The 12,679-nt window shown below is 43.0% G+C and overlaps 1 protein-coding gene across 1 annotated transcript in view; it reads right to left on the reverse strand.

Annotated features, from left to right (window-relative positions):
- Window positions 1–319: 319 nt before the first annotated feature.
- The window catches only part of LOC115108740 (spermatogenesis-associated protein 16), a 49,672-nt gene continuing 37,312 nt past the window's right edge, over window positions 320–12,679 (reverse strand). Inside the window, exons 9-11 of the mRNA XM_065008509.1 lie at window positions 8,541–8,872; window positions 6,619–6,702; window positions 320–3,426 (exon numbers count right to left, since the gene is read on the reverse strand). Coding sequence (XP_064864581.1) covers window positions 3,178–3,426; window positions 6,619–6,702; window positions 8,541–8,872 — 665 coding nt within the window. The 3' untranslated portion in view covers window positions 320–3,177. The remainder of the gene's footprint in view (window positions 3,427–6,618; window positions 6,703–8,540; window positions 8,873–12,679) is intronic.

Here is a 12,679-nt window from a genome sequence, read left to right on the forward strand (position 1 = left end):
AGGTCATTAAAGATCCCATGGCACTTATCGTAAGAGTAGGGGTGTTAACCCTGGTGTCCTGGCTAAATTCCCAATCTGGCCCTCAAACCATCACGGTCACCTAATAATCCCCAGTTTACAATTGGCTCATTCATCCCCCTCTCCCCTGTAACTATTCTCCAGGTCGTTGCTGCAAATAACGGATAAATAATAAAAAAATATATTTTTAAAGGTTGTGATTATTTGTGTTGTTCCAAATGTCGGAATAAAAATGACAGTTAGTGCAGAATGGTGCTTTTTTTTCCGGGGGGGGGGGGGGGGGCTGAAGGGGAGTTTCGTTCAGGGAGCCATACAATCTAGAACCTCCACTGCTTTGGTATGATTCCAAATGAGACGCTGAGTCGGTGAATGGATGATCTCTGCATGTGTTTCCCACCGTGAAGCATGGAGGAGGAGGTGTGATGGTGCTTTACTGGTGCAAGAGGACAAGTACAGTACATTAGAGTGTCTAGTTTGAGAAACAGGCACCTCACAAGTCCTCAACTGGCAGGTTCATTGGCAGCTTCATTAAACAGTACCCGCAAAAGTCTCAACGTCAACAGTGAAGAGGCGACTCAAGGATGCTGACCTTCTAGGCAGAGTTTCAAAGAAAAAGCCACATCTCAGACTGGCCAATAAAAATAAAAGATTATGGGCAGAACAACACAGGCACTGGACAGAGGAACTGTTGACTTTGAGACTGGTGTTTTGCGGGTACTATCTAATGAAGCTGCCAGTTGAGGACTTGTGAGGCATCTGTTTCTCAAACTACAGACTAATGTACTTGTCCTCTTGCTCAGTTGTGCACCGGGGCCTCCCACTCCTCTCTGGTTAGAACCAGTTTGCGCTGTTCTGTGACGGGTCTAGTACACAGTATTGTACAAGATCTTCAGTTTCGTGGCAATTTCTCACATGGAATAGCCTTCATTTCTCAGAACAAGAATAGGCTGACAACTTTCAGAAGAAAGTGATTTGTTTCTGGCCATTTTGAGCCTGTAATTGAACCGACAAATGATGATGCTCCAGATACTCAACTAGTCTAAAGAAGGCCAGTGTTATTGCTTCTTTAATCAAAACAACAGTTTACAGCTGTACTAACATAATTGCAAAAGGGTTCTCATGATCAATTAGCCATTTAAAATGATAAACTTGGATTAGCTAACACAACGTGCCATTGGAACACAGGAGTGATGGTTGCTGGTAATGGGTCTATGTAGATATTAAAAATCAGCCATTTCCAGGTACAATAGTCATTTACAACATTAACAATGTCTACACTGTATTTCTATCAATTTGATGTTATAATGGACAATTCTTTTTTGCTTTTCTTTCAAATACAAGGACATTTCTAAGTGACCCCAAACCTTTGAACGGTAGTGTGTGTGTGTGTGTGTGTGTGTGTATACATATATACATACACACACGTAACAAAAAAGCTGTAAAAACTTAAAAAGCTATTTTGTCATCTGAAGAGGGGGTGTGTTGGATGGGCTAATAATATATGTTTTAAAATATATGAAAGATGCATCGTAAAACACTTGTAAGAATAAGTTCCATCGCTATCGGGAAACCGGGCCCTGGTCTGTCAAGACGTGGTTCTTCATTCAACAACAAATAATTACATTTGGTACTTGATGCTCGCACACCAATTAGTAAAAACGGTGAAAAACGTGACCACACCATCGCCATGACAGTTCCATTCTACTCAGTAGACTCCATGACCTCTTCCACTCTACATCAACTCCAGCAGCTAATAGACATCAACTGACCAATTCTGAACCAGGCATCAGTGTGAACCCATGTCAAGTGTGCCACAAAACTGTGTTAGCAACAGTGAGGCAACAACAGGCAGTGGGGCAACAACAGGCAGTGAGGCAACACTGCAAAACAGTGCACTAATTAAAACACAAAAAAAATAACTAACCACATTAGCATTCCTATATCGCCATTCTAACCATTTTCATATAAAGAGCTTTACACAAAAGTGAAAAACAAGGCTATGGCCTTCAATGTGTTCATTAAATATGCATGGATTATAATAATTATTTACCAATTGGAAACTGCACCGGGCATAACTAATCTTTTAAAGATGCCAATAGAGTACCTATGCCAACGTTTTCTCTCCCCGACCACTCAATAAATGTCATTAATTTATTCAGCAAATAAAATAATTCATGCCCATATTGCTGATCACAACATTGCTTATGCCGACTCGGGTGTCAACAGAATCCCCAAGGTATTAAGCACCCATCTGAATGGAAACGGAGGAAGCAAGAGACAGATGGAGGGTGGGATGAGAGAGAGATAGAGATAAACACTGTACTGTAGAGTAGGAACCCTGAATGAATCCTCAAATAGGGAAATGTGGATTATTCAGCAGTAGTAAGGAAAAAGAGAGAGACCAGCCTTTGTTTTCCCAGAGAGAGTAGATAACAGGAGAGAGAAAGCAGCTGTCGATAGCACAGAGCGCCTCTGATTGGCTGTCTCAGAGGAACTACTTTGGGAAGCCGGTGCTGACCGGCCAGTTGATGGATCAGCCGTGGGCACGTGAGTGACGAGGGCCCCACTGATTGTGTTCACTCACAAGGTTTTGCCCTGCCCGATCAATCCCCGAACTGCACATTTGGCATTGAAATGACTGTGATACTCCAGACTGTAGTAACATGGTCATCATACTGTAGACAAAGTGTGTATGCTGCGGTTTCCAGCTAGCTACTTCAGGAGGAAGCATGTTTGTTTTATTTCAATCACCTTTCTTTTCCTCCTAAGGATTGAGTGGAAAAAAACCCATATGGATTTGTTTGTGTTTACAAACCATCTGTCATATTACAACTTGCATGAACAATCATAAATTAGCGAGTTTAAACATGAAAACATCTCATTGTGTATACATTGAACACTCCCACACGTTTGAATCAGCTAGGTCTTTCATCTAGAAGTGGGGCTAGAGACGCTATCTTAACGAGTAAACAAGGAGGAGTGTTAAAAACAGACCCTAAATCAGAGTGAAAGCAAGGCTGCAGTGTCCATTTATTTCTGCCAGCCTAGAGTAATGGTGTGAAAGATGCTGGGACTGAAGATGAGGCTTTGTGAGAGGAGGGTGTCCATTCATTTTGAGGAGGACGACGACTTTGGGCCTCCACTGTCCTGGCCTGCAGATCATGGGTCTGGTAAGGTCATTGGTGCTACTGCTGTCTCCTGCTGGGTTTCAGTGGGACGGACTTTGGCCTTGTCCGTCACCACTGTACCCCCTCCTTTGGCTTCTATTTTGACCCCGGCTTTGGGTCTTCCTCTGGCTTTCCCCTCTGCCCCCTGGACCCCGGCCCTCTGCTTCCTACTGGCCCTCTGAGCCTTGTTCTTCAGATAGGTCTCCTCCAGTTGGAACAACAGATCCTCCAACATCCCCACCTGAGCAGAAAACAATTCAAAACACAAGAGAACAGAACAAGTTACAATGTGCTATAAGCAATAACTAACACTTTTCACGGGGAGACAGATTTTCCAGAGGAGCGTGAGGTTATATAGATTGTGTGTTGCGAGCCAAGCCCAGCAGCTCAACCCCTCCTCTCCTCTCTGCCCCACCAGGGAAGTAATTACCTGGTAGAGATGTAGGGTTTGGCCTGTACCTCCCTCATTCATTTGTGAGGTGAAGGCTTGGCGTGGGAATTTACTGTGCCCAGCCCGCGCTCATACAGGAGAAAGGGAGTGAAATATGAAAGTGAATGTATGATGAAGAGATGAATTTACAAAAGCCTATTTGGAGTACCGGGGAGAGATGGAGAGGGAGCACTCAAAGTGAGGCTGAGGTGAGAGCGAAGGAGAGAGAGTGGGGGAAATAAAAGAATGAAAGAAACTGAAAGAGAAACAGTGAGATAGAGGGGAGATACAATATAGAGAGACTGAAAGAGACAGGGTGAGAGAGGGATGTGTGTTGTGAGTGACAGAGGAGCCAGTCTGATGGTGGAGGTGGTGGTGCTGGGGTGTCTGTTTCTATTAGTGGGATCTGAGACCCAACTCCACAGCCATACCCTAGGGATTCACCTAAACTCAGAGCAGGAGAAGTGGGGCTGAGACATTGACTGGTTCAACCCCATCCTGCACTTTCTCACCCTACATACGCTCTACACACTTCCCCCCCATGCATCTTAGAACCTGGGACTCCATTTGAACAACAATTAGCCTCTCCATTGGTGTGCAGGCCGCATCTGCACCACTTTCTATATGAAAACAGCAGCAACTTCAGAGGGCCCAGGGCTGACTGAGGTGGCTGTGATATCTATCTATTTGGATCCCAATTATCTTTTGCAGAAGCAGCAGCTACTCTTCCTGGGGTCCAGGGAGTAACAAAACATTGATACACAAGAACAGTCACACAAATGTACGATATACAAACACAATACAACAAAAAATACAAACAATACAACAACAAAACTTGTGTGTGTTAGAGTATCTTTGTGTGTGTGTCTATGGAGGCTGCCATGCCATGCCCAAGGAGTTGAGCTGTGATATGACACCTGTCAAAGTGTCTATCAAACCTGTCAGCCCTCATCACCACGGTGACGGAGTGTTACACTATTGACTGACACTCAATGTATTCAAACTAGCCCAGTCAATACAGCCCTTAAAACATTTAGTGACCTTTTCACTGTTCCAAGTCAAATGAGTTTCTAAATCAATAAAAATGAAACGTTGTGGTGAGTCACAGTTCAGGACTACTTTGTAGTTTAGCTTTGTGTTGTTTGAGCACAGACTCATGTACAAGCACTCACCGATGCACTGCTCTTAAGCTTTTCCATCTTTCCAGGGAGGGGTTGGAAATATTCTGAAGTTTGAGTAAAACACTACAGCGCTGCGGTAAATTCCACATTTCTTATAGATATTTTATGGAGCGGAAAACATTGATGCCGTCTTTCTGCCGGAACTGGGGAAAGTGCAGTTATTTTTAAGTCATTTATTTACAGCAAGGGCCAATGTCCTTATAATGACTGGCCAAAAACAAACAGGAAAACAATGTATAAGCAGGAAAACAATGTGTATGCAGACCTGTGTCAGAATCAAGTCTCCATTTCTATTTGTTAGTTAATGCCCTGCTGATTTATGCCAGTTGAAGAGAGCCGAAAGGAACATGAACTTGCCACCTCTAATATTTCTCTAGGCGTCGAGTAGCCGCACTCAATAAATTATTGTGTTGAGAAAAGGTTGGTTGTCACTCTCAGGATATATGAAGCAAATACTGGCGGGCATTGATTATAGATTTTACAGGTCTGAGGATGGGAGATTTTATGACCTTATGCACTTTATAGAGTGGATGGGTGCATGTATGCTAGCACAGGCTAATTTGCGCATACAGTAACAGTACAAATGGCCCTTACATAAAATACTTGAGAGATGGCATGGCTGAGTGGAGGATAAGGTAGCCTACATTGCTTGCAGTGCTTCCAAATTCTTCCACAGCCTTATGGCCTTACATCTCTTAGCTTAACAACTGATTTTAGATAACTCAGCGAAAATTACACCTGCTACAATGACGGTAAATTACAATGTGAATTCAACATGCACAATAAATTCAGGGTGACTAACCAATAATATAGTCTTGAGTTAGAAAATGTGATGTTAGTTATCGTAAGTAAAGCTTGACCTTTCAGTGAAAATCAGTTAAATATCCAAATAGGGAAGTACTATAACGTCCCATTGAATAATTCAAGTAAATTACAACTATTACTGTATCCATTACAGCGATGACATGTTTAAACATTGAAACAGAAACAGCTTGCCAGCCCTTTCCTGCTCAGTTTGACAGACTCTGCATAGGAATGTATGGGTCAGATAGGGAGTGAAAAGACCCATCCACCAGCGCTGGGCTCAGCCCATGGCAGTGGGCTTTTAAGGTGTGAGTATGTGTCGATATGCGCGTGTGTGTGTGATAGAGTATGTGTGTATGTCAATGTGTGTGCATGATTAATACAGCCCATCACTAACGGCTGTGGTCATGCTCCACTGGGTGTGAGATAGACTGACCCAGTGATGCACTGCACTGCCCTGCCCTGCGTCAACCCCCCTCCCATACCCACAAGGCAACAACTCCACACAGGACAGAGCATGGAAATGCAATCAGGGATATTGTAATGTGATTTATCTTTGATTTTCAGCTGTCCAACGAGGCTCCAGCCCTACAGAACTTGATGTTTATACGCTGATCTGCATTACAGTATCTCAGTAGCTTTACACTGGGTTTTGTTCTCAATCCAAGTCTGTTTGCAGTACTACGTACCGTAGTGAGATGAAATGCCAAAGCCTCACTAATTAACAAAGAAAATCATTTGGTCTGAAAAATGAAATGGGCCTTTCCCTCCTGGGAGCCATGCCATTTGAAAGTTCAGCAGGCATTGTTCATCTTAATAGAGGTGACAGGCGTGCCACAAGGATATCCCAATGCAAAATATATATATTTTTTCCTGATTTGATATGTCAAATCATCATTAAAATTTTTGTTGGGAGAATGCTAAGCGTGTGTTTGGAGGGTACAGTGTAGACGTTGGTATTTCCATCCCCTCGTCCCCTCCTCGTTCTCATTGTCATTTTCCCTTTCTCTCTATTTACCTTTTGCATTTCATTCCACACACGTTCTCTATCAGTCCGCCTTCCTTCAAGGGTGTCCATGGTGTCTGCCATTAGAGCCTGCAGCTGTGGGCCCGAGATAAAGATTATCAGAGCGCAATTCACACACCAGCAATAACTTCTCTAAACACAGACTTAAAAGCTAATTAAAAAATCATTTGTCGGATGATTATTTTTACAACTCATTCCTCATACAATGAGGGCTGCCATCTTGTCTTTTTTCTACATGGAGAGAAGCCTGGATGCTGTGGCCTTCCACAACAGCGGTGGGCTAGGGGAGACAATGTGGACAAATTGACAAACAGCACTCGTCCATCCAACAACCTCTCAGTCTCACATCAGAATTTAACATTCGTCCATGTTTCTCACATGTAAAATTTCTAAGTGTTTAAGGTAAAGTTTAGCCATTAACGCCAAATTCTTAATGTTAGGCATTAACTCTGAATGGGTTAAGGTTTGGGAAAGGCTTAAAACAACAACAAAAAACATTGTATTACTGAATTCAAATATGCAACCTTTGGAACCAGAGGCAGATGCTTATGCCCATCCACCATACCCGCGCACAATGCCATAGCAAAACCAAAACCAACTTGAAGGTAACAGCGCTCACTTTTGCCCCTAGTGGCCGTTTTCCATGTAATCTCCTGACGTCCTCAGACATGGATGGATGTTGAATACCTGCTTGCATCCATCAAGGTGCGTGGGAGGAGGTAATATACATGGGGCTGCACTTTGGAGCCCATTAATTTGCAGCACTAACTCTTAACCGAACCCTTACCGTAAGCATAACCCTTACTGTAAGCAAAAACCTTTTTCCTTGTGGGGACAGGTGAAGAGCTGAAATCTCCCCATTAGGATAGTAAAAAAAAAAAACACACACACACACACGGTTGGCACACCTGCTTTCACAACACATATACCTTTCCCCCTTCTATTTCTCCAGACACAGGACACTTTTCTGGGGGGCAATTCACCAACATACAACGTGTGTTCTGAATTATTACATTTCCTGAGAGAGAGCGCTCGCCGGTAAAAGTTTATTTTTTGGTCTCCGGCCGGACATCCACTGAAAACTCAAGAGAACTCTATAGTTCAGTTGGTAGAGCATGGCGCTTGCAACGCCAGAATAGTGGGTTCGATTCCCAGGACCACCCGCATGTAAAATGTATCCACTCACTGTAAGTCGCTTGGGATAAAAGAGTCTGCTAAACAGCATATAATTTAACTAAAGGCAGAGCAGCTCCCAGTACTGAGTGACTGTGCCAAAATATCCACTAAAAGAGCTGGGTATTTAAACTGATTCACTGACAGAAATATCATTATTTTGGACATGTGTTTTTCTCCTTGCCTGTTGAAAGGAGGCACATCGTCATATCGTCATGACTCCAGTGTATGCGACAGCCGACCCCTTTACTGTACTGTAATATCTGTGGCAGTAGAAGCTGTCATGGCTGTTGTTGCCTAAACAAACATGGCCCGTCTCTCCTGGTCTCTATTCATGGTAGATTTGGTTGCAATATCACAGCCACCGTCTCTATTTTAGTAAAGAGGCAATTATAGAGCTTCAGCAGCACAGCACACGGTATACCTGAATGAGACTTGCATACACCACCTCCTCCATTTCTGTTTCCCTATTCCCTCCTGTTATCTACTCTCTCTGGGAAAGCAAAGGTCTCTCGCTCTCTTTCCTATCCTATATATATTTTTTGGCCCGTGTGCTGTTAAAGTGCTCCTAGATAACACCACCTCAGGCCTAGGAGAGACCTCTTATCCACGCCTGTACCGCCTCTGATATTACTGAGTGGTGTTGAGGTCGCTGCGTCCTGTTGTGTGTCAGTGCACAGAGAATGAGTCAGTACTAGGTAGGCATTTCAAAGTTTGGCCAGAGACTGTTGGTTGCTTACCAGTGAGGTCTCTGTGTGGCTGAGGTCCTGCAGGTAGGGGGCGACAGCGAGCTCAGCCAGTGCCTGGTGGAGGATGACGGTCTGCTCCCTGCTGCGTTGGATCTGTCCCAGGTAGCCAGCATACTGCAGCCTCTCCACAAGCCCAGACCCTGGGGAAAAACCTGCCTGTTGTCTTGGAACAAACACAGCATGTGTGAAACAAGGAAACATGGGAAAAATAAAACTTGTAAACCACACCCCCTTCTCTCTTTTCACTCGGCCCTGTTGATCACTGATCACACATTTTTCAAACAGCTGAAGTCGGACGTTTACATACACCTTAGCCAAATACATTTAAACCCTGTTTTTCACAATTCCTGCAATTTAATCCTAGTAAAAATGCCATGTCTTAGGTCAGTTAGGATCACCACTTTATTTTAAGAATGTGAAATGTCAATAGTAGAAAGAATGATTTATTTCAGCTTTTATTTCTTTCATCACATTCCCAGTGGGTCAGAAGTTTACATACACTCAATTAGTATTTGGTAGCATTGCCTTTAAATTGTTTAACTTGGGTCAAACGTGTCAGGTAGTCTTCCACAAGCTTCCAACAAGTTGGGTGAATTTTGGCCCATTCCTCCTGAGAGAGCTGGTGTAACAATCAGGCTTGTAGGTGTCCTTGCTCACACACGCTTTTTCAGTTCTGCCCACAAATTTTCTATGGGATTGAGGTCACGGCTCTGTGACGGCAACTCAAATACCTTGACTTTGTTGTCCTTAAGCCATTTTGCCACAACTTTGGAAGTATGCTTGGGGTCATTGTCCATTTGGAAGACCCATTTGCGACCAAGCTTTAACTTCCTGACTGATGTCTTGAGATGTTGCTTCAATATATCCACATAATGTTCCTCCCTCATGAAGCCATCTATTTTGTGAAGTACACCAGTCCCCCCTGCAGCAAAGCAACCCCACATCATGATGCTGCCCCCTGTGCTTCACGGTTGGGATGGTGTTCTTCGGGTTGCAAGCCTCCCCATTTTTCCTCCAAACATAACGATGGTCATTATGGCCAAACAGTTCTATTTTTTGTTTCATCAGACCAGAGGACATTTCTCCAAAAAGTACGATCTTTGTCCCCATGTGTAGTTGCAAAACGTAGTCTGGCTTTGTGGCGGTTTTGGAGCAGTGGATTCTTCCTTGCTGAGAGGCCTTTCAGGTTATGTCGACATAGGACTCGTTTTACTGTGCCTATAGATACTTGTGTACCTGTTTCCTCCAGCATCTCCACAAGGTCCTTTGCTGTTGTTCAGGGATTGATTGGCACTTTTCTCACCAAAGTACGTTCATCTCTAGGAGACAGAACGCATCTCCTTCCTGAGCGGTATGACGGCTACATGGTCCCATGGTGTTTATACTTGCGTACTATTGTTTGTTCAGATGAACGTGGTACCTTCAGGCATTTGGAAATTCCTCCCAAGGATGAACCAGACTTGTGGTGGTCTACATTTTTTTTCTGAGGTCTTGGCTGATCTATTTAGATTTTCCCATGATGTCAAGCAAAGAGCCACTTTAGTTTGAAGGTAGGCCTTGAAATACATCCACAGGTACACCTCCAATTGACTCAAATGATGTCAATTAGCCTACCAGAAGCTTCTAAAGCCATGACATCATTTTCTGGAATTTTCCAAGCTGTTTAAAGGCACAGTCAACCCACTGGAATTGTGATACAGTGAATTATAAGTGAAATAATCTGTCTGTAAACAATTGTTGGAAAATTTACTTCTGTCATGCACAAAGTAGATGTCTTAACCGACTTGCCAAAACTATAGTTTGTTAACAAGTAATGTGTGGAGTGGTTGAAAAACGAGTTTTAATGACTCCAACCTAAGTGTATGTAAACTTCCGACTTCAATATGTCACTGTCACACTGCGCAGTTGTCTGTACCGGTTCATTATACATTTGAATTTTCAAGCGACAACAGTGGGGTGGTTAAACGAGGATTGCTGGCCACTACACGGTAGCTACTACTACAAAACATTGAACAACAAATGAGCATAGATCGTCAGCAGGATTAGCATTTTGCTGAGTTTTGGAGTATTGACAGCTGTTAACACAGTTCCATAAGGACAAGTGTCAAAAGGTCCTTCCTCCAGTGGTATCTAATCTAAGTAGCTGGCGCTTCCTGAAGCGATCCATCACTGAAGATATCTTTTGGCATATCTCCCGTTGTGTTCTTTCTCCACCCGCTGGAACCTGACAAAGTGCCCAGGCCCTTTTATTCCAAGGCAACAAAAGGCTGAAAATCATGTTGAAAAATTGTGATTTTCTTTTTGTGGGACAACACCCCACCTCTACCCCTCCTCTCGCAGACCTCAAGGTTTTGTTTTGTCCTGGCCTGCCTCCCTTCTCGGTTTACTTTCAACATCCCAACGAGGGAAAAAACAAAGGAATGTGTTTTGTTTTGCTCCCCCTGAATATTTCATATAATTATTTTCTTGTACTACTCCCTCCTACCCTTCACATGCAATGTTTGGGATGCTACAGAGCAGAGCAATACAAGGCAAACAGTGTAATAATAGAGTTAGATTTGTATTGTAATTATGTACAGTATTGAAATTAGTTAACCCACACCTCTATGCCAATGCTTTTACTGCCTGTATGATAATGCTAGTTAAACTATGCAAATTATAAAATTGTTGGTGCCTACTGTAAAATATTTTAATCTACATCTCTATATGTTAGCATACTGTTCCTATATGAAGACCCAGAACATATGCAGATGTATTTCATGAACAAATATTTTAAAATACTACATTTAAAGCAGCAAACGTGAAAAACCCATCCCGATTTTAAAATTAAACAATTTAGCATTGCGCGCTTCACGGCTCTACCAAAATGCATGCTGCACACATCAAATAATTGTACACTAATTGTTGGAGGGCGTTCAAGCTGCATTTGTCTAGATGCATCGCAACATAATAGGATTTCCTTGAGCCTTCTCAGCTGCAGGGTGACTAATTTAATAACCATTGTGTCTCTGCATCTCAAAGAGCCGGTGTTACAGATGCAGATGTAATTACAATTATGATGCTTCTGAAATCGATAGCCAGAGCTCTGCTGTGCGGCTCCAAATGAAATCTCCTCTTTAGTTTGCATTGTCCATTTCAAGAGAAAAAAGGGGTCAGTGATCAACCAGTTGAATTATTGAGAGCAGCGGGAGGACAGCGAGTTCGTCGGTGACAGGGCTGTCTATGTGGTGGCGAGGAGTTCGCTTGACCTACAGCCATGCTGCCAGGGGCCACGGAAGAGAGCAGCATGTGTGTGTTTCTCTCACTCTGTGTGTGTGATTCTGTGTGTGTCTCTCTCTCTATGTGTGTCTCCCTGTCTGTGTGTGTGTGAGTGAAAGTGTGTGCATGCATACGTGTGTGTATGTGTAATTCAATTGTGAGACTCCCTCAGGCCACATGCTGCTTAGTAAACCCGAGACAGGATCGAGACACAGCACACCAATCAGGGAACTGGCCTGGCCTGCACTGGAAGACATGAGCACTCCAATTACTAGGGACAAGCACATTTTAACAACAACAACAACAACGACAGTGCAAACAACTTCCCCACAAAGTCTTTGTTACAAGCCACTCTGAAGCTCCATTCTACTTCATTCATTACTGCTCATTCCCTTTCAAAACACACACCGTAATTCATTACTGAATAGCTGTACAACTAATGGCTATAGTACACACGTGAGTAGAAAGGGGTGTGCATGTATGTGTGTGTATGGTTCTCTTCAGGTAAGCAAGAGAGAGCTGCTATGAGTGAATTCATTTCTTGCAGATAAGAGGACCCCACATTATCATTTTGAAAAAACAATCAATAGTTCCTCTCAGATCTCAAAGAGATAAGCCTTGTGTACATTTAGTTCTGCTCTCCACATAACCTGTACTTTCCTTTTACATGTTTCTAAGGTCTTCCTCTTTATAAGGATTATTAAAGTAATAACAAAAGACATCAAGGACACCACAGTCCTCCTAGAAATCATCTTCATTATGGAAATGTTGTTTTTGAAAATGTAGTAATTATGATCCACATTATGTCCTGACAATGACCTAAAATAAATTACCATTGTTGCTTGATTACAGAACATTTTCTTACTCCACCA

Source organism: Oncorhynchus nerka, linkage group LG24, assembly GCF_034236695.1.
Source record: "Oncorhynchus nerka isolate Pitt River linkage group LG24, Oner_Uvic_2.0, whole genome shotgun sequence".
NCBI classification, from domain to species: Eukaryota; Metazoa; Chordata; class Actinopteri; order Salmoniformes; family Salmonidae; genus Oncorhynchus; species Oncorhynchus nerka.